A 22,982-nucleotide genomic window follows, 5' to 3' on the forward strand; every position below is an offset into this window, starting at 1 on the left:
AGGTCCCCATAATGTGAGCGTGTTTACAGATCTCAGTCCCCACAGTGCGATGAATACGCTCCTGCACACGCACACAAACACAGGAGTAACTTTAGCTGTGCACGGCCTCCCCCTGCCCCTGGGGTGTGTGCTTTTACCCTGTGATCAATAACACTATGGACAGAGTGGGTCTGAGTGCTGTGTAGAGGCGCTGGCTCACTGAGGGAATGTCAGACTCTCTCTCATTAGCCTGTAGCCCTATACGCCTCTGATATATGGAAAGAACTCACCTGCTGGGGTTTGACAAGGCTTCACGGTGTCAAGTAAAGTGCATCAGATTAGAGGGGCACAGTTTGAGAATTGTGGTTTATGAATATAATGAGTTCTAATCTCACAATCAAAATAGTTCGACCCAGAAGAGTTGAAATAATGGAAGAGATTGGTTTGACTTATGGTGGTGCAACAGCGAAGCAGTGTTGTTGTGTTTTGTATCATTATTTTGTTGTCATTAGTGGCTTGATGACCTTTCTTTTAGCACACTCTTGATTTGCTAGAGATGTGAGATCTGATTGCTAGCATTTCAGTTCAGTTTTGTTTTTACAACATTATGAATAAGAATTTGTAATTAAAGTTTTGAAGGTTAAATATATTAACAAAAAGTCAAATTAAAGTATAAAAGCAACAGTTGTCTGGCCGTTTGGTGCCACAAGCCAGCCCCAAATGCCGTGGATCCAGCATATACTCTACTGCAATACTTTATAAAGATGTGAGTGTGGTCACTGGTGAATCAGATGGACATGATTGACAGGTGGATTAGCCTATCAGGGATATGCATGATTTGTCTGTATCAAGACATAAACGTTGCTTATGGGGGAAAAAAGAGCTTGGTGACCAGACTGATATCCATCTATATAAAAAATATAGAGCGATATTGTTCTGAATTTCCCAACAGCCCCAAGCTTGGACAAAGTTCTTATGCAAATAACTGCAAGCGAAGATGGACATTACCTCTCAGACAGGAAACGTCAGGGGGAAAGGACACAATTGAACCCACATATTTATAGCCCTTATTAGAACATTAAATTCAGAGGCGTAAACAACTTTTCTGTTCAACTTGGCCACCAAAACTTTCAGCATCCCTCATTTGGCCTGCCTGGCTTATCTGGATGACCCATGTTGTCTCCAGTCCTCTTTACACTTCCTTATCTGGGCCTCCTTAGTGACAAAGGGAGATTGGATTCTTATCTTCCAGCAGATGATAAGACTCCCTCATACCTTCAGCCAATTCCCCTGCGGCCATCTGTGGACTTAGCTTGATCCTAATGACGTAACGTTGTTTTCCATCTTATCTGATCAATTATTCAAGTATTAAATCCAGCCTTTCCCAAACCCTTATTTTAACTTACAAAGATAATATGAATGTTGTTATGAGGAAGCCATTTTCTTTGATGCACTATGAGAGAAGTGCCTTTGTTTTACAGTAGTGCGCCAGTAATTAATGTTTGGGCAATGCACTTACAAAAACAAGAGTACAGTTAGATTGCCATTACGCTGTTTGCATCCGTCTTTTCCTATTCTGTATGGAAAATGGAAGCCTTAAAATGTGTGTGTGTGCATGTGCGTGTGTGTGCGCGCGCCAACTCCCCTATGAGTACTTAAGCTAATGAATTTTCTGTTTAATGGACGAACTGACTTCAGAAGGCCAAAAGTATTACACATAGTATCTGCAAGATCAGAGATGGCTTGGGACCAAAGAGCTTATACTGTCTTAATGTACTGTATATAACTTATGTGAAATTTAATTTGCGCAAGGTGGGATTTTGTTGAATTTGCTAATTTTGATCCACTTTAACGGCCCATGTTATATGCTGTTTTTTTGGTCCATGTTATAATGTTATTTCCTCATCAAAACATACCTGGAGTTGAATATCCACACATGTTTAACACACAAATCTTGCATATTTAGGCTGAGTGTTTGCCCAAAAGAGAAAAAACTTTGTTCTACCTTCTGAATTCATATAGTAACAGATGCACTGTGTTTTTAAATTCCATACACCCTAGAATTATTGGATAATTTCAGACCTGAAATTGCTGATCCCTACTGAACTAAGGTGAACAAACAAAAACATAACTCCAGGTATGTTTTTGAGGCAATAACAATATTACAACATGGTTTAAAACTCACAAGAGTCACTTTTGTATAATATAGGACATTTAACATTTTTCTCTTATCATTTTTAATGTGACTCTAGTTAAAAAGTCAGATAAATGGGGAGACGTCACAAAAACTGCAGCTCTGAGTGACTTTACTTGTCTGCAGTCAGTGGGTGGTACAACAAAAGTGGTCTAAGGCAAAAAGTGAAGGTTAACTGATACTGATAAAGCACTAAAAAGCTTTTAAACCAATGATGTTCATTTTGTCTTCTTATATACTTTCACTTCTGAGGTTCTTTTTAAAGACAATGCAGTAACTAACTAACTAAAACTAAAACTAAAAAGCTTTTGTTTACCAAGCTGCCATCAGATACTGTTTGGTTTCTATGCTTTTTTAGGGACATTATATTGACTTGCATTGATTTCCTAACTTACACTGTAACGTCTTGCCTAATCCTAATTATACCCTAAGCTATTTAAACCCATGTCTGAACATTAAATCATGTTGTTCTGTCTGTTAACAATGAAGGATTAATGTCTCAAGGATCTGATTTTTCTCCTCATAAGGGAGGCAGATCTCAAGTATTAAGTACATATGGAGATTTTAGTCCCCACAGTGTGATAAATACTTGCCCACACATGTTTGTTAGTGCAGTGAATGAATGAGGAGAGCTGTAGTGTGTCATGTTTACATATTTTACCAGACCATTTGGAGCCAATGTTTCGTAAGTACTTTGGGTCTCTCTGTTGGGGCATCTGAAGTATGGTTTGAGACAGTGGATTTAAGAATTGTTTATCTAGGGGGCTGGCAATATTGACAAAAATAAGTATCTCACCATTTTATCAGATTATCATTTTTAATCAGATAATCAGATCACTTAGATGTCCCTGCAAGGTTGTGGTTGAGGAGTTGCTCAAAAAGTGAATGGACTGTACAAATAAATACAAAAGTGCATTATCACCTGTTAAAAAGATTACTCTACAAGTATTTTAAGATAGAGCCTAGGACGGGGGTCTCCAACCTTTCAAGTAGCTCGCAAAGGGATTTCTGAATTATACGTATAGTGCTGAATAAGTAAAATTTGATTAAGTAAATGCCTATTACCATTGTACACTAATAAATGGATAATGATTTATGTTTTATAGGCATCTAAATAATATATAAGGCTTATACATACTCACTATATAAGGCTTATACAGTATATACTCTTTTTTTTTTGTGATTGCTGGACCTAATAGCTCTCTGGCATTTTCATTATGTAAAGGTAGCTCACCAGGGGAAAAAGATTGGAGACCCCTGGCCTAGGACAACTCACCCATGTGCCCCCGTTAAGCTTTGAATACCACAATATTGATATTGTTAATATTTTTTTTATGTGTATATCTCCTACCTTTCCATATATTTGTTTAAAAAACTAGATATACTTGCACAGTACACAGTTAACTTGTTCATGTCCGTATTTACTAGACAGTCTCTTGAGGCAGATGAGCGCATTGTACTGTACGTATAGAATGGAGTAATGTGATGACAGTGGTGGCAGCCTGCCATGTGCAGTGCTGTCACTTTCACTCTTTGATTTCCAAATAAATTGAAGTGGTGTCTGACTTGATGGACTCCTCAAAGTCATGGACATGCTACAGCGGCTTCTGCTAGTTCATCACTTCTTTCTGAATAGACTTTAAAGTAAACCGCCATGTCAACATATACATGATTTAGTGGGAGACAAAGCTTCAAGCCAGAATAAATTATTTCAAGTAGAGATATAGAGGAGCGCCATAAAATTATCAATATCATGAATGTTGTTTTGAAGATGTGTAAAATTTGAGTGTCAGGTACTTATGTCAAGTATATATTTAAACAAAAAATGAAAATGCTGCATAAAATAGCCAGTAAGAATTGATAAGGATGGAACTTTGACATTATTTAAATTAGGGCGTAAAGCGATATATAGTATTTGCACTTTTGTGGGTAATTCACAGTCCTTTTATATTTATCTGATATTCAAACCTCAAGTATTTATTTATTAATTTATTTTTTCTGTTCTGTTGTCTTCTGTTTGTTGAGATATACAGTACGTTTTTGTCAATATTGCCTATCCCTAGTCTCAGTTTTTTGTTTGTTGGCGAGGGCAAATGAAAAATTACAGTAGGGGAGATTTTATAGCGATCCAACAAAACTGAGATAAGGTCAAAGACTTCATAAAGGGCCATTCTCCCAGAGTCATTAAAACTGCATTTGAAGCTAATGAGCACACACAAACATTAAAAGTATGTATACGGCCAAATCAATATTGATGAGAAACTAAAACGCTTTATGTTTTAAACTTGACTGTCGAGGAGGTACTGTATGTTCTGAAGACTTCCATGTCCATTAGGAACAACATCAGTTTTCTGTAAACAACAGGGCTCAGCATATTATTTTGTGGCTAAAAGGAAATTTGGCAAAGATCTTCCCAGTGTGTGTGTGTGTGTGTGTGTGTGTGTGTGTGTGTGTGTGTTATATAGAGTATAATTGTCCTTCAATAGATGCCAGCTAATGGATAGTGCTGTGAGTCTTTATATTAATATGGGGACATAAACGTTCACATCCCGAGACATTTTAGTTACCTTATCAAAAATGATTCAGGTGACCGTTTGCACATGGGTTGAGTGGTTCAATAGACTTTGTTTCTTTGTTTAGACTGAACCCTGTCTGAACTTGGACGAGTGGCAAAAAGTATTTGCTTTAAAATCAAGATTAATGACTGCTTTGTTAGCTTACATTAATTATTCAAACTACTGGTGCATGGGAGCAGAGTGACACAGCACACACACACCTATGGGTGGTAATTCTGGGTCGGGAGTCTGCATATTCTGTGTAGTGTGCATTTTTATACATTTATTACAACATATGACAATTTTTAGAGTGGTGAATCTATATTATAGTATTATGTAGTCTGTGAGCTAGTATTTTGTGTGAACTCTGTGAACTCACACAGTTGCAGATACAACAACTTCATTTCCTTATTTGAAAGATGTTTTTTTATCTGCTCATTTACAGTCTTTTAAGGTCAGTAGTTACCATAGTGACACAAAGCACATATTAACAAACACTTCCCAAAAGTTTTTAGATTGTCTGAAAACATACTAAATGGATTTAAACAACAAATTTCCAGATTGTGTTCAAATAAGTTCAGATTGAGTCTAATTTGAATAACAGAGCTTCTAACAGAGTAGTGCTTTAAGTTAGCTTCACACCCCCAGGGAATGGATATAGCTACTCAATAATGTAATTTACATAACATAAGACAATAATTGTAATGTTTTTTGATAGAGTCCGAGACAGTGTTATATCCATACATGTGTGAAAGGGCAAGAACTACCTGCCAAATCATGTCTTCTATACTGTACTTCACTAACTGGATCTGCAAATACTTTAATGTCACCAAAATCTCACCAGTCCAAAAATAACAATACTTGAAAATAATCATTCTAGTGCAGTAATGCAGTTTTGTGGTTATTTCTTCTGCGCTGTCTGAGCTTTATTCACTATAATGAATGTGTTGATCGTGCCTGTGTCCTAGTTGTCCTTGTGATGGCTCGACTTGATGGGTAGCCAGCCAGAAGATGAGAGGCCGGGGCACTGGGGGATCAAACCAGAGATACTCAATACAAGCTCCCAATCCCTCACCGTCTTTTGTGGTTCACTCTTACCTCGTCTCTCAGTGCTGCAGCCAAGTGTGTTTTTATGTTAGTGTGAGAGAGTCTGGGTATAAAACAGGTGGTGCACTGTAAAAAAGGCATCTGTCTGCAGAGAGATGACAATACTGAGAATTAAAATAATGAGCTCACACTTAAATGGTGCCAAGTATTGCACTTTGTTTAGCACATTCCCAACTTGCAACATTGTACAAAAGTGTGTTGGTCCTGTCAGGGCATATTGCTTGTGTTACCTATTTATAAATGTCATTCATTTATTAAACGTGCATTGTGTAACTTTTCTGGTGAAGGGTCCATCACCTACTTCTCTCTATGGAGATACTGCCTGGAATGTTCCACAGTATGGCATTACATTTATTTATCTCTACAGAGACAGCAGGTGACACCACAGGGCCAAGTTACATGTTGGATCTGTGGAGAGGCGAGCCCACTAACCGTAAGAATGCAAGTTTTTAGGTCAATAAAAACTCATGTTATTATATATATTAAATGCAAGATGGATACTTGTAATGCCATACTGAGACAAAATTGTAGGTTTTTTATATATTTATAATATTTATTGTGATCTTAGCCAAGCATGATGAATAAATTTAATTAATTAATTATTTATGGAACAAAGCCATTCTGCACTGGAGCACTGTAAAACTTTATTTTGTAATTGTGTTTTACAATTGTTTATTGTACTTAATGTGGATGAATGGAATGTGAAATGTAGGACCAGACTCTCAAATCTGCAAAACAAATTTACCTACGGTTATGAATAAAGCAACCTAACTTAACCTAACATTCCAAACAAAACATTTCCATGGAGACAAGCAGAAAAGTTACAGAGTGCACCTTTAACTGTGGATTATAAAAAGGCATAATTAGTAAATGTCAAGTAGGAGGAATCAGCAGATATATCAGCTGTACATGAACACCACTTGTCAAGTCTGTGTATTTATAACACTGTTGTAATTAATGAACCTGAGTCTTGTATTGTTTTGTTGGGGCTGTACAATTAACCAGATCTGAATAGATTTTCTCAAGTGTAATCATCTATGTTCAGCCTGGGTCTTTTTAATTGAGAGGTCTACAGCTAATAATCTGCCAGTAAAAGCATGTGGTTTGAAGCTGAGTTCAGGAATAAATTGGACTATTTTTAGCTGTCTTGTTGATGTCCATGAAATCAATACTAGAATCTATTTTTATTTAGTTTTTGAAAAGAAAAAAAAGTGAAATTGAATAGGAAAAGTTGAATCAATAAGAGGAAAATAGAGTTTTTTATTTTATTTATTTATTTGCCATATCGCCCAGTTTGCCATATGCTATAGGATATGGTATGTATGTGTTAATAGGGATTATTTTTGTAGTGCTCATTTGTGTACAAGCTCTCAATGAGAACTTCAGCTTAAGTTGTGTTTGAAGTGCCTCTTTCTTCCTCTTCATTATCGACCTGCTCAGGATGTTTACCTGATGTGGCTCCTGGCAGGATGCAGAGGAGCAGAGTGTTTATGATTCAATGGAAAAAAGCTTGAGAGAATGTTGCTTTGGAATGATGCAAACCCGATTTGGATTGACACCTTTACAACCATTTGCCTCAAAAAGCTTCTTAAAAAATACCTCTGAGTGGCCACACGTTACACGTTAGCTGATATAATAGCACGTACCATCGTAGCTGTTAATGCCTTGTGATTTGTCATTACCCTCCCACTGTTAGTCTAGTCACTGGACTTGAATTTCAATGAAGGACAAGAGAAAAAGAGAATAGAGAAAGGAATACAAGCTAGAGGTGAACTTGTAAACAGCACTGCATACGGCCTACACTATACTGCCATCTACAGGCCAGAATGGTAAATACAGTAACTTACACAATTTTCTGTCCCATAACTTTTAGCAGTGACTTCTGACATAAACATTTACAATAGTTTAAGATATGATACAATAGTTTAACTTCATTTTAGTGGCTGTTTTTGTCAGCTGTGGCTCGCTCCAAATCCTCATTAGCTTCCTGTATAAAAAAAAAATATAATAATAAAATACCACCCTTCCTCTTTTTTGGTGTATTAAAAATATCCCAAACTAATGATCTATGCAAATGGATTCTTCTTTCACGTATCTAATTGGAAACACACTAGCCAATTTTGAGCCCCATTTGTCAGTGACCTCCGCTGGGTCTCCTTCACACAGACACCCCCCCATCCCCTCCCCTTGTGTTAGACATTTTAATCAGTTTTGAGAGGAATAATTGCTCAGGTAGACATCTAAATATGGCTGTATTTCAATTAGCTGGGGTGTCTGGCTGTAGGCGAGATCTGCCATACACAGACTAATCAGAGAACGATGAAGCTGACGTTTAAGTATTGTACATGTGTGATTTCTGTCTACATGTGTTTGCATAAAGTGAATGGATGTTTGTAATATTGAGATCACAGTGTCTCTGAGGGGAGATAAGAAGATGTTAGAGGCAGGAAAAGGTTGGAATGAAGTGTATTTTTGTGGCTTTGTGTGGATAGCAAAATACAAGTTTGGCTCTAATGTTTGTAAAATGGAGTGTACGAAATGTAGTATTGATTTATAGTTTTATAACCCACTAAATTCGGCTTGTTTTTGCAAGATGATATACCTCCAGGCACCAGTGCTCAGAAATGAAACAGATAAAGAACTTTTATTTGTTGACTCATGTAAACAATTTTGAATGACTGTATACCCTTTTCTTTACAATTTGGACAGGTACATGTACAGGTATTTACCAAGAGAAATATCAAAGATTACTCACTGTTTTTAGTTTCATTTTAAATTTGTAGAGGCAGCAATACAATTTTTATCACAAAATCAAGGTTAATCTTTTTGGAACATTCAGACAGGTGTAGCACTAATATGTCTAGACATACTTTGCCCAGTCACTGTTTTAGGATATAAAGATGACAGCGTAACCTGAAAACCTTGTTCCCTTTATTTTACATGTCACAGTGGGGTCAGAGGTCATCACCCTAACTTACTCTAGAAATCACAGTTCTTCCACTTTCATCCCAGGTATGACTCTGTGATTGTACATTGTGTTTAAAAGTTTTGTGTCCTGAATATGTCACTTAAAGGTACACTGTGTAACTTTTCTATTGGAGGGTCCTACATATACTTTTCTCAGTGGAGATGTTATTGCTTTGTCTGGAATGTTTCACAGTATGGTATTAAACCTTTCTATCTTCATGAAGACCAAACCAGACCATGTTACAGGTCCTATCTGTGGAAAGGCAACCCCGCTCACAGTCAGAATGCTTGTTTTTCTAGGTGTTTTTGAGCTATAAAACCACCTGTAATTGAATAAATGTAAGACAGAGCAATGACATATCCATAGAAACAAGCAGGTGATGGACACCCAACCAAAAAGTTACACAGTTACCCATAGAGGTGCTCATATTGTTCATTTAGCTTAGGACTGGGGTCATAGACTATAAATGGACATAGTTAACCTGTGGCCACATTTCAAATAGGAAGTGAATATGGGGACGCTTCCAACTCCATCAACTTTCTTATTGAAAATCGATGAAGCTGCCCCCTTCCCTTTCTGTAACTGCTGCTATAATCCTCGTCATTTTGGTTTTAAAATCTTCGTATTAACCCGCTCTACATGAGCCTGGTGTTTTTATTTCATTTTTTGTCCATAAATAAATTCCTATTCCTGATATGGAACTCCACTCCAAATTCATTGTGAGCTTCATTTGACTGGAGCTGAACATTATGGGTGCCGTCACACTCCCTCAGTCCACTTCTTTATACAGTCCATGATTGGGATACATTTGTGTAGCACAGTCAGAAAGAGCCTAAGGTAACTAGAGATATGAGTGAAAACATACATTTTTACTTGAGACAGCTAAAAGTATTTATGTGACTGTGAAGGCAGAAAAAATTTAGGCAAGTTAGGTTAGCACAAACACTTAATATAAAATGCATGTGGTTCTTGAATATTTCAGTGATCTCTCAAATGCTAAATGCTCTTGGACAGGTTTAAAATGTGTTCTGAATCTTGATTTTCAGAAAGACATTGCAAATCTAATCAGAGTCTTTCTCAAAATAACTGAGCCCTTATTAGAATTAAAGTTGGAATTGTTATTGTTTGCTGAGAGGACGATTCTGTATTTGGAACCTTGATGAAGAGGAGGAGATGCACAATTCAGTTAATGTCATTTGCTGTATGACTAGATGACATTTTCTCATTTAGATTATTTAAAAGACCCATATTACGCCAGTATGATCTATGTTACAATGTTTCTTCATCAAAAACAGACCTGGAGTTGTGTTTTACACAAACTCTGAAAATTTAGACTGAGTTCTTCTCTCAAACAAAAAATACTTCATACCACCTTGTGATGTCATGTGGTAATAACAAGATGTGCTCAACTGTGTTTTTAAACTCCATATAGGATCATTTGGATAATTTCCAATTGCTAATCTCTACTGAACAAAAGGTAAAAGATACCTGGCAAAAGGAGAAATTTAATTTCTCAACTGGACAAAAGTCCAGTTGTCCAGCGTTCAATTTTACACATACCTTGTAAAAGGTAGCTGTTAAAAACGACTGCTTCATGACATCACAAGGTGGAACAGCAATGATGAACTGTCATCATCTAAGAGTTACTCAAAAAGTTACTCAAATGTGTGAATGAAACAAAACACAATTCCAGGCAGGGACGGACTGGGACCAAAAAACGGGCCTGGACTTTTTCCCTGTTCTGGGCTTTTCCAAAACGCAGAGATCCACCGCTGTCTCCAGGTATGTTTTTGAGAAAGTAACAACATTCCAACAAGCTAAAAACAGCCAGTGTTGCATAATACTGAACTTCAAACTAGACAAATTCTGGATATCCCATATAAATCTGAAAGCTCTAGCCTCCATTTAGAATAAAGCAATTGACGATTGATTGCTTTTTTACCTCAGGCAGAGTGATCTGATATCTGCAGCTGAGGTCCTTCTACATACTCCATACAGTTGGCTTTGGTACACAGATTTTCCTTGTGGCGTTGAATGTGTTGATGTGAGCGCATTAGTGACACTCATGGGATCCTGCCACATCTGGAGTGTGTCCACCGGAGCTACTGGGTCAGATGTTTCGCCTCTCTGTCGTCACAGCGCCTGTCTGCTGCTCTTAACTCTGTCAAGCTTTTTTACTTTCAGAATCATTACATTCATCATTTGCTTTAGTGACGGTTTCAACTTTTCTGTATATGCACAATTTTTTGTTTTTCACTTTACGTTAATTAATTAACATTAATTGTTAATTGCTGTGGTGATAGTGCAAAACTTTCATAACTCTAACAATATTCATCACTTAAGTTACTTTTTAACAAGTTTAGGCAGATCAAACTTTTTAATTTAGTATCTGTGCAATCCCTCAGTCATCCAAAGAGAAATATTAAATTATATCAGCTGGACAAAAGACGTTTCACAGCTCATTCAAGCAGCTTCTTCAGTTTAATAGTTAATTATATCTGAAATTAATAATACATGTAGTAACAACATCTTATAGTATAGTCAAGCATGACCAATTTGAGAATAAATGCTTTACCTATAGGCTTTTAAAACTTTACTGTTGACTGATATGGTTAAAACTACTTCTGGCCATAGTATTTCTGTCTCAATATATTGCTCTTCTTTATTTAATCACTATCTCTCTACTTCTTTTGGTTACTTTATCTTCTGCTCAAATATGCCTCATCTGTTCTCTTTCTCCATCCTCCTCCATTCATCACAGTGTTGCATTCACAGTCAGTGTTATTCCCAGTTGCCGCCCATTTCTCATCTGTCTTTTGTACTTCTTTACAACTCCACCTCCCTCTCACAATTCTCTGCCTTCAGTCAGTCCCATCAGTGACCCAATTAAATCTGGGGAGGGGATGCGCCAGTGTGGTAGAGTAACGAGGTAAAACGTACATGCCGACAAAGACACAGGAGGGAGGAGAGGACAGTTAGCCTGACTTTGACTCCGAGCAGATGGGAGTCGCCCAAGAAAGCACCAAACAACTGTCGCGGACCTGCCAGGAGGATGCTTGCTAGGGATTGGCCCGAACTTTTACCTGTAACTTAAACAACGTGTGACAGCAAAAGGAGGCGGACATCAATGGTGGGGGAGGTTGAAGAGGGGGAGAGGAGTGGAGCAGACCCAGGCGACACTTCTGCTCCCACACAGTGAAGATGGAGATACAGATGGAATAACAATTTTCCGAGCGAGCATGGCAGTATAGGGGGAAGAAGCAGAAGGCAGGCTGCAGTCCCGGGAGGAGAGTTAAAGGGTTTTCACCTGAGGACAAGGATCCTGTTTAAGAATGCATTTGTTCTTCCAGGAGAAATGGGAAGTGGAGGGGCTGCAGACTTTAGGCATCCTCCTGGTCGTGTGCAGCTCGCTAAAACTTATGCACTTTCTTGGGCTCATCGATCTGTCCGTGGAAGGTAAGAGAAAGGGAGACGTCAACAAGGATTTATCAAGAGGTGTTTACATGTGTTTTTGCCTGGCCTAATTTCATCGCTGTCATTTCTGTCATGTCTATTTCTGGAGTTCGGAAGTGGCACAGCATTTTTGGATCAAGCTCTGTCCACTATCAAGGAATTTGTTACTGTTTTTTATTGTTTTGTTTTGCTCATTCATTCAGGATCTGTGATTGCAAACCACTACAGACAGTTATGTAATATTGCTCTCTAAGGAGTTGTAAAAAGTGTGGCAAAATACACTGACGTCAGTTGTGTTATATATGCATGGCTTCACGTTTGGGGTGAATGGGGAAGCAGATAATGGGAATAATTTGTTTTGGATTTGCACATAATCTATGGGGCTTTGTAAGTGTGAGGAAGTTGGGGTCATTTAAGGTTGTGTAAAGTGAATGCCATGTACATTTTTTATGACAAATTTGTACCGCTACATACAGCTCAGGTTCAGACATAAAAAACTTTACATTGATGGCAACATGTGCAAAACATGTGTTTATTTCTCAAGTAACTACAGAACAACTTTGTATAAATAAAAGTTTAAACATAATGAGACTTTCTGATCTGACTACAATCAGTAAATAGTTTAATTATATCAGTTCATATGTCCAGTCAAGATATCAACTGAATCAATATTTGGATGCCAATATCTAATACCAGTATTGGATCAATCATCCCTAAATACCAAAAGTAAACAAACCAGATGCACTGCTGTGTCACTAGTGGTAAACACTATTTTCACACTATAGAGTCAAAATACTTGAATGCTAATTTAGTATTTTGCATCTTAAAATGTCCATTTGTTTAAGCTAACTGTTTGGCTAACTGAAAATTCTGTGAACATAAGACACAAGTCCCATATACCTATACCTAGTGCCTAATCATTACTGTCATATCAATGAAAGTGAACATATGAAGGATCACAGTGGCTTTGCATTGACCTGACCTGAACTTAATTATTCTATCAGCTGCCAGGGGCCATAGTTACATGTACGTTCTTCAGCTACTACGAATCAATTAGAAAAACTCAGTATTTTTACCAATAACATTTAGCTTCTTTGTATTTTTAAATTATTTTAATCAGTTATGACTAAATCATGTCTCTAATCAATGATCAATGAATGCACATGTTCAATTACATTATTATACTGCTATTTTGAGAAATACAGATCATATTTATGAGTTTATTTGATGTGTTTCAGTACTCCAGTTTCACGTGTTCAGTATTCCATGGTGCAATACTGAATATGTGAAACTGAGATCACTGACAAATGCAAAAAGTCATTGTGCATACTAACCTAACTGATATCAGAAATGGACACATGACAAGGTTACATAGAAATGACACGATAGATGGATTGTACAGAAAATCGGTTACTCCCACTGTGATCAAACATATTCACGAGCCAAGAAAACATCACAAAGAAAGAATAAATTTCATCAGCAAAAGACCAAAAATACAGTGAAGAAAATAGCCCAAACATATCAGAGAACTGACAGATCCCAGTGATCTATGGAGGCACTGCCCTGAAGTCTTTCTCAGAACTCCTAGAACTATTGTTTTTTGGAGGTGGACGACATCTGTCAAATCTTCTGGGTTAGCAATAACACAAATTCATTCAGGAACATAAACATTCTACTGTGAAATTCAATTCAAATGATCATATTTAATAGAAACATGTGAAAACTGGAAAGTATAGTGAACAGAACTTAAAGGTACACTATGTAGCATTTTGTCACCTTCTTGTTTCTATAGAGATGTCATTGCTTTACTTTGAATGTTCCACAGTATGACATTAAACAGCTCTACCTTACATTTATTCAATCACTGGTGGTTTTATAGCTCAGTAATACCTAGAAAATTAGGCATTCTGACTGTGAGTGAGGTTGCATCTCTACAGATATGACCTACAATTTTCCCTGGTTTGATCTCCTTGAAGATAGAAGGATTTAATGCCATACTGTGAAACATTTCAGACAAAGCAGTAACATCTTCATGGAGAAAAGCAGATGGTGGACCCTTCACTAGAAAAGCTACACAATGCACCTTTAAGTTGACTTATCACTTATTAGTTATATCGCTCTGTAGTTCCCTCCTTTGGCTAATCTGTAAAACAGTAAAACATTAGTAACATTTTAGGACATGTTCCCTATAATTCATACATGCTCACAAGTAGTGGCTTTCCATGGGATTTGTGATTACAGGATACAGGTCACAAAGTAGGAAGTGAAAAATAATAATTGTGTGAATGTGAGAAGCACAATTTAGTCATTTTAATGCAATCTATTGATTCTTTGCAATGACATCACCCTGGCGGTGTTCTGTAATGCACTTCTATTGCCAGAATGTTCAGCAGTTACCGTGGTGACACAATGCACACAATTACCAAACAGACAAAAAGGTTTTAAGATCATCTGAAAACTTAAAAGAATAAAATAAAATTAATTAATTAAAAAAAAAAAAAAACATTGAGTGACTAACTAACTGGAACATTGTTGGCTAATGCTGAATTGCTTGTGACTGTAATTCTAAGAGTGAGAGACTTGTTTAAGAGCACAAATCATCTCACCTGTTGTAGTTCCAACCAAATCAGATCTTTCTGGCCAGCTTGTGTTAAAATAAAGCTCAGATTAAGTCTAACTTGAGTATGCTGACCAGACTTTCCAAATTGAAAGTATAAATAAAATTGCGAAAAAGAGCGTGTAATATTGTCAATTTTCAACATATTTTGTGGGTCAGTCATCATCATCTTTTTATTTAATTATTTATTACAGTTATTTTCAAGCTTAACTTTATGTATTTTTCTAAACAAATGACAATATAGTCCTCTTGGTAGGTATCAAAGTCGTCAAAAGAGAAACACCTGGGACATTTCTTGTACAAAACTGGGACAAATCAGTGGTTTTGGATAAATCTGCTTGGACAGGGGACATGGGGCTCAAAAATGGGACTGTCCCAGGTAAGTACATCTAGTCACCCTAAACTTGAGTAACAGAGCTTCTAACGGTGTAGTGCTTTCAGTTAGCTTCACATCCAAAGGAAATGCCGATGATATCAGCTGTAAGTATCAACAGCATACTTAAAAATTATAAAAGGATATACTGTACAATAAATGTGTGGAAAAACTAATGATTTTACTCTTGTTTGGTCATAGGACAATAACTCTAAGTAACTGTAATGGTGGTTTCTTCATCCTCTAATAATCGTCAGTCGTAAAATTCGATTTTCTGACTCCTTACTACCTCGTGAAAGATTCAGGCTTCCTTGTGTTTTGAGATATTACACTTTCATTCACACGTTCTGTGGAGAAGCAGATTGAAGCCTCCAGCTGGACATATTAATCAAGGATCTCTTATTTTTGCCTTAGCTCCGAGGTGATTGCTGGAGGTGTCTGGTCCCCCAGGCTTCACTGTGCATGGGGTAATAGAGCCACAGTTCACATGTGCTCCATAGTCAGAGCAGGAAGTATGCATAGGGTCGTATTGGTTTTCACCCCATCATTGCTTTCATCCTTCAGACCACTGGGGTCGCACTGAAAAGGGTTTAGGGAACTGTTGCCATGGAAACAAAGAGAAAAGTGCACAGACTGGAGCATGCATATGAGTACTGATCTTAATCTACCTTTTGTATCAAGTTAAAAGGGAATTATCGCTCCTGATCAGTTAGAGTTGTGCGTTATTTGAAGGTACATTTGTTGTGGTATGGTTACTGGTCAGTATGGCAGTTCTGAAAACTGATATGGGCATTTCGAACTTGGTGTTTTTGCAGTTAATTATAGTTTTGTTAGATTTAGATCATGTTTTGTCCTGTGTTCTAGTATGGTTGAAGCTGACAAATTTAATATTATAAATACATATGATAATATCTAATTTGAAGAATGATTAGATTAGAATGATTAGATTATATTCATTCACAATCTGAACCTATAATTTGTTGTAAGCGGTGAATTGATTAGGTTTCTACTATGTGTTGTTTTAACTGTGGTCTCCCATCTCTAAGCCAAACGAGCATAAACTGAATTTGAAGTGAAATGAAAACATGCATGTTGGATCTTTGAATTGCATGGAGTGCCCATGTGTGAATGTGGATTAATTGGTCCCTTGGAAATGGTAGCTTTGTCTAACCTTTGTGCTATTGGTTGGTGATTACAGGTAATCCTTCCAACAGCCAAAGCAAAAAAACCATAAAGCAGCGATTCCTCAAGCTGCTGCCGTGCTGCAAACCCACGGTGGCCCCCTCAATAAGTCAAAGCAAGTCTCACTACACTCTACATATGTCCTGTGGAAAATTCATATTACATTCATATACACTGACACTGTTACTGTTATGTTTATTGCCACTGTCAAAATGATATGTAAGCTTTTATATTGTGTTATATTTTTGTCTATTGTCACAGTATAATTTTATTCAGGTTTTCTCAGGCTCACATGTGGATAAGGGCAAAAACACTAACAATATTTTTCTGTAAATCTGTGCTGAGGGGACAGCTCTGGCCAGTCAACAAACACGCTACATGTCAGAGAAATACTGTCTGGAACAACTGTCATTGTGTGGTACTCTAATAACATGAGTGGACATCGATCACAAATGCCATTATGACCCTATTTGTAGCTCCATATGAAACTCGCTTTAGTGCAGTTCTCTTTGTTTCAGCACATTTGTCTCAATGTACAGTATTATCAAAATGCTCAGTTCACTGTCCAGTATGTACTGCAATATTGTGGCGACATTAACAGTAAATTTAAGCATCACTTCACGTGTGCCTCAAGTGGTTTACCACCAGATGTTCTTCATGTTGGTTCACCACTGGACTGTATTTACTTAAAACACATTCTTCTGTTCTGTATTCTGTTTAATACTATGAATTCCAGCCATTTTACTTTCATGTTTTATTGATATCCAAAAGAAAATGTCTAACAAAAATCCATCTTTTATTCTCATTTAATTTTATAAATGTATTTAATATCTAGAAAATTAGTCTGTGTTGAGCAATGTGACAGTAGTTTGCAAAAGACTTTGCTCGACTATAACTTGCCTTTATTAAAAGTGTCAGTAGATTCAGCATAGTGTGTGTGATAGATGTGCTAATGCTAATCTCTCCCACAGACAGCGTGGAGGATGACTTTGAGCTGTCCACTGTGTGTCACCGTCCAGAGAGCATGGACAAGCTGCAGGAGCAGACCAAGTTCACCAAGAAGGAGCTGCAGGTCCTCTACAGGGGCTTCAAAAATGTATGTGAAACTTCTAGACAATACATTTTTAAATGTGTACTGAAATAATATCTAATGTCTCTGTGTCAGGAGTGTCCCAGTGGTGTGGTAAACGAGGAAAATTTTAAGAATATTTACTCACAGTTCTTCCCACAGGGAGGTGAGTAAACTTGCATTATATTAATAATACTTTCTGAATAGAAATGGCTGCATTATATTTATAATCATGGCTGAGGACAAAACAAAGTTTTGAGTGGTATTGACTGGGGCAGCGAGTTGGCACTTTTTGCTCCAGGATTTTTTGGTTGATGAAATGTTAACCACTTGCCTTGAGTTGTATTTGAAATTATTTTTAAATCTAGTCTATATTTAGCATGCAGCTGATTCCTTTTCAAAGACGTGTTTGGAGAGTTTGTGGTTACAGGGACCTTTTGTTCCATCTTCACAGATTCAAGTATGTATGCACATTTCCTGTTTGAAGCATTTGACACAAACAAGAATGGTTCAGTTAGTTTTGAGGTAAGCATTTTTATTATCTTACTTTTTGATATATAAAATGTTTTGCTCACTTTAAGTAACATGCACACAGACACATTAGATTTCTGCATTTAATCCTATGCATCATATTTTTATATAGGACTTTGTATTCGGTCTGTCGATCATCCTGAGAGGCACTGTTAATGACCGGCTAAACTGGGCATTCAATCTCTATGACCTCAACAAGGACGGCTGTATCACCAAAGAGGTGATCGACTTTGTAATAAATCTTTAAACACAATCCTTCCATGAGCTTAACTAATATGATGTGTGTGTGGTGCTTTAGGAGATGTTGGACATTATGAAGTCCATCTATGACATGATGGGCAAGTACACATACCCCTCTATGCAGGAAGATGCACCGAGGGAACATGTGGAAAGCTTTTTTCAGGTCAGATTCAACTCTCTGTCTAAACTCTTATTATTATGTTGCACAATTAAAGTATGCAATCCGTTTCAGAAAATGGACAGAAATCAAGATGGCGTGGTCACTATAGATGAATTTATTGAGTCCTGCAAAAAGGTAAAAAATTATATGATACCATCTCTTGAATTTTTCAATTCCAGTATTTTTCCCCATTCTGCATATCTATTGAAGAGACATATTATTTTTGTCCAGGATGAGAACATCATGCAGTCCATGCAGCTGTTTGACAACGTCATCTAAACTTGTGGAATACAGGGTACAGTGGCACCAGGCAGAGGGATGTGTAACAGACACCAGAGGACTACAGAGAGAAAGAGAGGCTGTGTTTGTACCAGTGTGTGAGTGTGAATCCAGAGGGCATTACAGAACTCTCCTTTTTACTGAAGGCACAGAGATCATCCACCAACAAGTTCACTTCTCATCATGTTGAACCTTAATTACCCTGGAAGACTGAAGGCAAGAATCAAGTGACCACATGGGACCTGCCAATGACGGGAGAAGCAAAAAGCGGAGGATGCCCAAATTGAGATAACATTTGACCTCCCTCCTGTTCCAGCTCTTTAGGATCTCCTGCCTCTGGAGCAACAACCCTGCTGCCATATGAAGAAATGGACGTTGCACCATCTAGTGGACAGACCCAGAAAGACACTCATGGGAGAAAACAAGACTTATCAATGTTGTTTTCCATGAGGAACTGAATATCGCATGATGATGTCACTAATATCAAAATATGTATTTACAAAGATACTCCAAAGTCTGCCTGTCTGTCTATACCCAGTCATTCACAGGTGCCTCGCCCTCTGTATATGTGTGTGCGCATGTGTAGAAGGCATCTACCCCACCAGAGTATCTCTCCAATGAGATAAAACCCACAAGATTCAGCTTTAGAATAATTCCTGGCCTTCCAAATTATTCCAATACTAGTCATATGTCTGTTTGCAGTTGTATGTGTTCTAGCATTCCCAGTGATGTGACCTTACAATAGACAGTATAATAAGAGAATACTGGACCATGACAGCTATTTACCATATCAAGAGAAAACGTCAGTATAAATATTCACTAAATATACATTTGAGAGAATACACTTAGCAGGCTGTGTGAAATTAGGTTTCCATCACAAAACTGTAGTTCCCCTAAATTAGACCTAATAAATTTAACATACATTGTATGTGTGTTTTTTTGAGATATTTAATTTTTGCTCCTTGACATCAATTTTTTTTTTTTCTGTAACACCAAAGAGGATACATTCAGAGAACAACCTTAAGAGGTTTAGCTTTGACTGACAAGAGAAAATACAGTGTATATTACTCTGGACAAGAAGCAATTGGACATTAAGGTTTTTTTTATTTGAGTATCTGACCTATGTAAATGTGTAAATGTGTTCTTTCCAGGTTATTTTATTCCACTCTGTCATTCAAATATCAAAGTATTTGTTATCCCAAGACATTCAAAGCAGGAATGACGTTTTGTACTCTGAGATACCTTGAATAGCAATAACTATCTGTCAGTTTTCTCCTCATCCTCAATAAGGGTGGAATATTACCCTAGGAAAAATATGCACTTCCAACTTTATTTGTGTACTTTATTTAACCTGGTTTGGCTAAGATTGTCATTTGCCAATTTCTGACTTTTAATCATCATCACAAGAAAACCTGTCAATACCCGCATGTACTGTGTCTTCAGAACATTGAACATACTAACCCGTTGTACTGACTGTATAGTTAGTTAGCCTCAAGCCGTTACATTATATTTAAAACGTGTATATTTTGTACAGAGATAATAAATAACAGTTACTATGCAACAAGGGATTGACTTTTTATTTTTATTATACAACACACAATCTGATGCCTCAGTGTATAGTAAAAAACATTTAAATGCCAGATTCGTGTATGGGTTTTCACATTATTTACCATACCATAAGTTAAATGTACATAAATAAATAGAAAAAGTTATGGTTATAAACTTAAGGTAACCACTGTCAATGTATTAATTTTGCCATTTTCAAGAGAACAAATTTTGATGCAACTCAGAATGGTTGTTATAGATCTTTGTGCATAGCATTTAAATATGAAATGTATCTGTATAAAGAGCAAATGGAACAAAAAGTGTTAAGAAAGTGGCTTGTTGGATTTTCTTAACAAATGGTATTTACTTGGGGACTTTGCGGAGTTCTGCCAACACCCAGATAGCCAGAGACAGAAGAGCCAGAGATCCAGACTGGTGAGTCGCTGCAAGTGGAGTAGGCACATACAACAACAGGGTGCTGATGCCCAGGGCGACCTAATAAGGGAAACCATCATTTAAATGTTTACAGATGAGTCACAGCACAAATACACACAGAAAGATAAACTACCTGTCCATAAGCCATTGCTGTAAGAAGGCTAATGGCAATTTTAGCCCTTTTAGGAAGTATCACCTTTCTTGAAAAAAGATACAGGCTTGTAATTGCTGCCAGAGTGGAGATCCCCTAAAAAGAAAGAATGATAACTATATAATAAGATGAATTAAAAGATATGCAACAAAATATTGTAAATAGCACTGTACCAAAATCCTGTGATCAAATTGAACAGTTGTGGGATTTTCAAAGACGTTCTTCAGATATGGAGAGAAAGCAAGCAAATCATCAGGGATCCATCGCTCACCCATCTTAGGGAAAGAGTTATAGACCAATCCAGCATCCAACCCGGCCACAAAAGCCCCTGCAATAAAAAGTATGCATGTGACCAAAAGCTCTGTCAAGGTTGCTTATCAATCTCCTGTCATAACTGAGGTTACATACAGCATAACAATGTATAAAACATTTCTTTACCTGAAAGGGCAGTAATAAAGACCAGTGCACCAGTTCCCTTGGCAAACTTCCTAAGTAGCATTAAATTCTTAGTCTCTACCATCTGAAATGTTTAAATATATAATATATATAAATATATAATAATAAAATTAAATGAACCTGCAAAAGTGGGCAAAAATAATAACCTTTTGTGGGAACTGTAGCAGAGTTAGCCCAGTCCACAGACTGGCGCAGTAGAGGAGCAGAGCAGAGCCCAGGTGAGCACACAGGCGGTACTGGCTCACTCTGGGGATGTCATGAGACTCTGGTTTCTCCTCTAGACCACTCTTCACCATATACCAACCCAGGAGACCCTAAGGGGATAAATGTTTATGTAATACTCTACATAGTTCTCAGTTTACTTAATTGACAATTTATTTCACTTAGATCTTACCTGAAAGACAACAAATCCACAAAGACCAAGCACTTTCCCCTTCATTGAACGAGTAAAATATCCTTTTCTCCAGAAGTATATAGCAGGGAGGATGTAAGAAATTCCTACAAGTCTGCCCCACATACGATGACCCCACTCCATGTAAAATATAAACTTAAACTCAGGCAAAGTCATGTTGTGATTTAATCTGAAATACATAAAAATACACATTGCTAGATTAATTATGAATTACATAAAATAAACCATAAATGGATGATCTTACATTTTAAATTCAGGAAACTGCTGGTACTTGGAAAATTCTGCTTCCCATTCTTCTTGTGTCTGTGGTGGTTTCATTTCCCTCACAAGATGCCAGTCCACCATGGAAAGACCAGACTCTGTAAGTCTAGTGGAAATAAATTAAGTAGAAACTGTAACAAATGGTACAATAAATCCCAAAAATCATTGCCATAAGCAAACTTTACCTTGTAACTCCACCCAAAACTACAGCTCCAATTACCAGTCCACTGCAGCCCACAAGCCAGCGCCCTACTATCCTGTTTGTGGCAGCATTGGGGACAGTGGCTGTGGCTGATCCAGATGTAGCTCCAGCCTCTGCTGCAATTGTTCCCTGGTTTCTTCTGAAAAGTCGTAACTGTACACTCTGCAGTGTGAAAGCAAAGAACATATTTAAAATATAAGATGTCCATATTAAGTGTCAGTTAATAGAGGACCACTCAATCATACTGTCTAAGACTTTCATAACAAAGACAGACACTGACAGATTATTTCAAGTTCATATCATATCGTCATATCCTACAAAAGAATAGCTGCGCGTTATCGTGGTGGATATTGTATATTCACTCTTGAGAGCCACTTTATGATCTTGACTACACTAAATCCTTCATTTTAGCGGATCAGGATTTTAGACTTCACATACTGTGTGACCTTACATGAACAGGATGCTAAGTTATAACACAGCTATCAAAGATTAGCAGTTAGCAGAGCTCACATTGCTTGGTTTATATCCATGCCCCACTCTTCTGCAGCAACACCGCGCTGCTGTCATAAACGTGGAAAGCATCATCTCGCAAACTTCGAAGTAGAAAAATGGAAAAATATGGATTTAAAAACATTAGGTCATGTGCGCTGATAGATTTACACAACCACACTTCCTATGTTGTCCAACAGTTCAACTTTGACCTATACGTCACGAAAGACAACACGTCTACGTTTACGTTTTATTTTCCCATGTATTATTTCATACTATTACTACAACATAAAATTATAGTTGCCAAAGTACATCTAAAACGTA

The 22,982-nt window shown here is 37.3% G+C and overlaps 2 protein-coding genes across 6 annotated transcripts in view; one reads left to right on the forward strand and one right to left on the reverse strand.

Annotated features, from left to right (window-relative positions):
- The window catches only part of LOC110157035 (Kv channel-interacting protein 2-like), a 90,861-nt gene extending 71,267 nt beyond the window's left edge, over positions 1-19,594 (forward strand). For 2 of the 5 annotated variants that reach the window (XM_020921283.2, XM_055163083.1), the window contains exons 2-9: positions 16,445-16,543; positions 17,400-17,524; positions 17,594-17,663; positions 17,952-18,022; positions 18,141-18,248; positions 18,327-18,431; positions 18,501-18,563; positions 18,660-19,594. In XM_020921283.2, the coding sequence (XP_020776942.1) occupies positions 16,445-16,543; positions 17,400-17,524; positions 17,594-17,663; positions 17,952-18,022; positions 18,141-18,248; positions 18,327-18,431; positions 18,501-18,563; positions 18,660-18,707 (689 nt within the window). In that variant the 3' untranslated portion in view covers positions 18,708-19,594. Of the gene's footprint in view, positions 1-16,444; positions 16,574-17,372; positions 17,525-17,593; positions 17,664-17,951; positions 18,023-18,140; positions 18,249-18,326; positions 18,432-18,500; positions 18,564-18,659 lie in introns of all 5 variants that reach the window. The other 3 variants (XM_055163084.1, XM_020921282.2, XM_055163085.1) reach the window with 3 other exon arrangements.
- A 667-nt stretch (positions 19,595-20,261) lies between these two features.
- Positions 20,262-22,873, reverse strand: LOC110157144 (cytochrome c oxidase assembly protein COX15 homolog). Its single transcript, XM_055163062.1, has 9 exons — positions 22,680-22,873; positions 22,153-22,331; positions 21,951-22,073; positions 21,689-21,875; positions 21,441-21,608; positions 21,277-21,358; positions 21,012-21,166; positions 20,821-20,934; positions 20,262-20,747 (listed from the first exon to the last, which is right to left on the reverse strand). Exons 1-9 carry the CDS (start codon positions 22,752-22,754, stop codon positions 20,616-20,618), a joined length of 1,215 nt encoding a protein of 404 aa, XP_055019037.1. The 5' UTR covers positions 22,755-22,873; the 3' UTR covers positions 20,262-20,615.
- Positions 22,874-22,982: the final 109 nt, after the last annotated feature.

Source organism: Boleophthalmus pectinirostris, unplaced genomic scaffold (genome assembly GCF_026225935.1).
Source record: "Boleophthalmus pectinirostris isolate CB_2022bp ecotype Guang Dong unplaced genomic scaffold, ASM2622593v1 HiC_scaffold_5, whole genome shotgun sequence".
In the NCBI taxonomy this organism is placed as follows: Eukaryota; Metazoa; Chordata; class Actinopteri; order Gobiiformes; family Gobiidae; genus Boleophthalmus; species Boleophthalmus pectinirostris.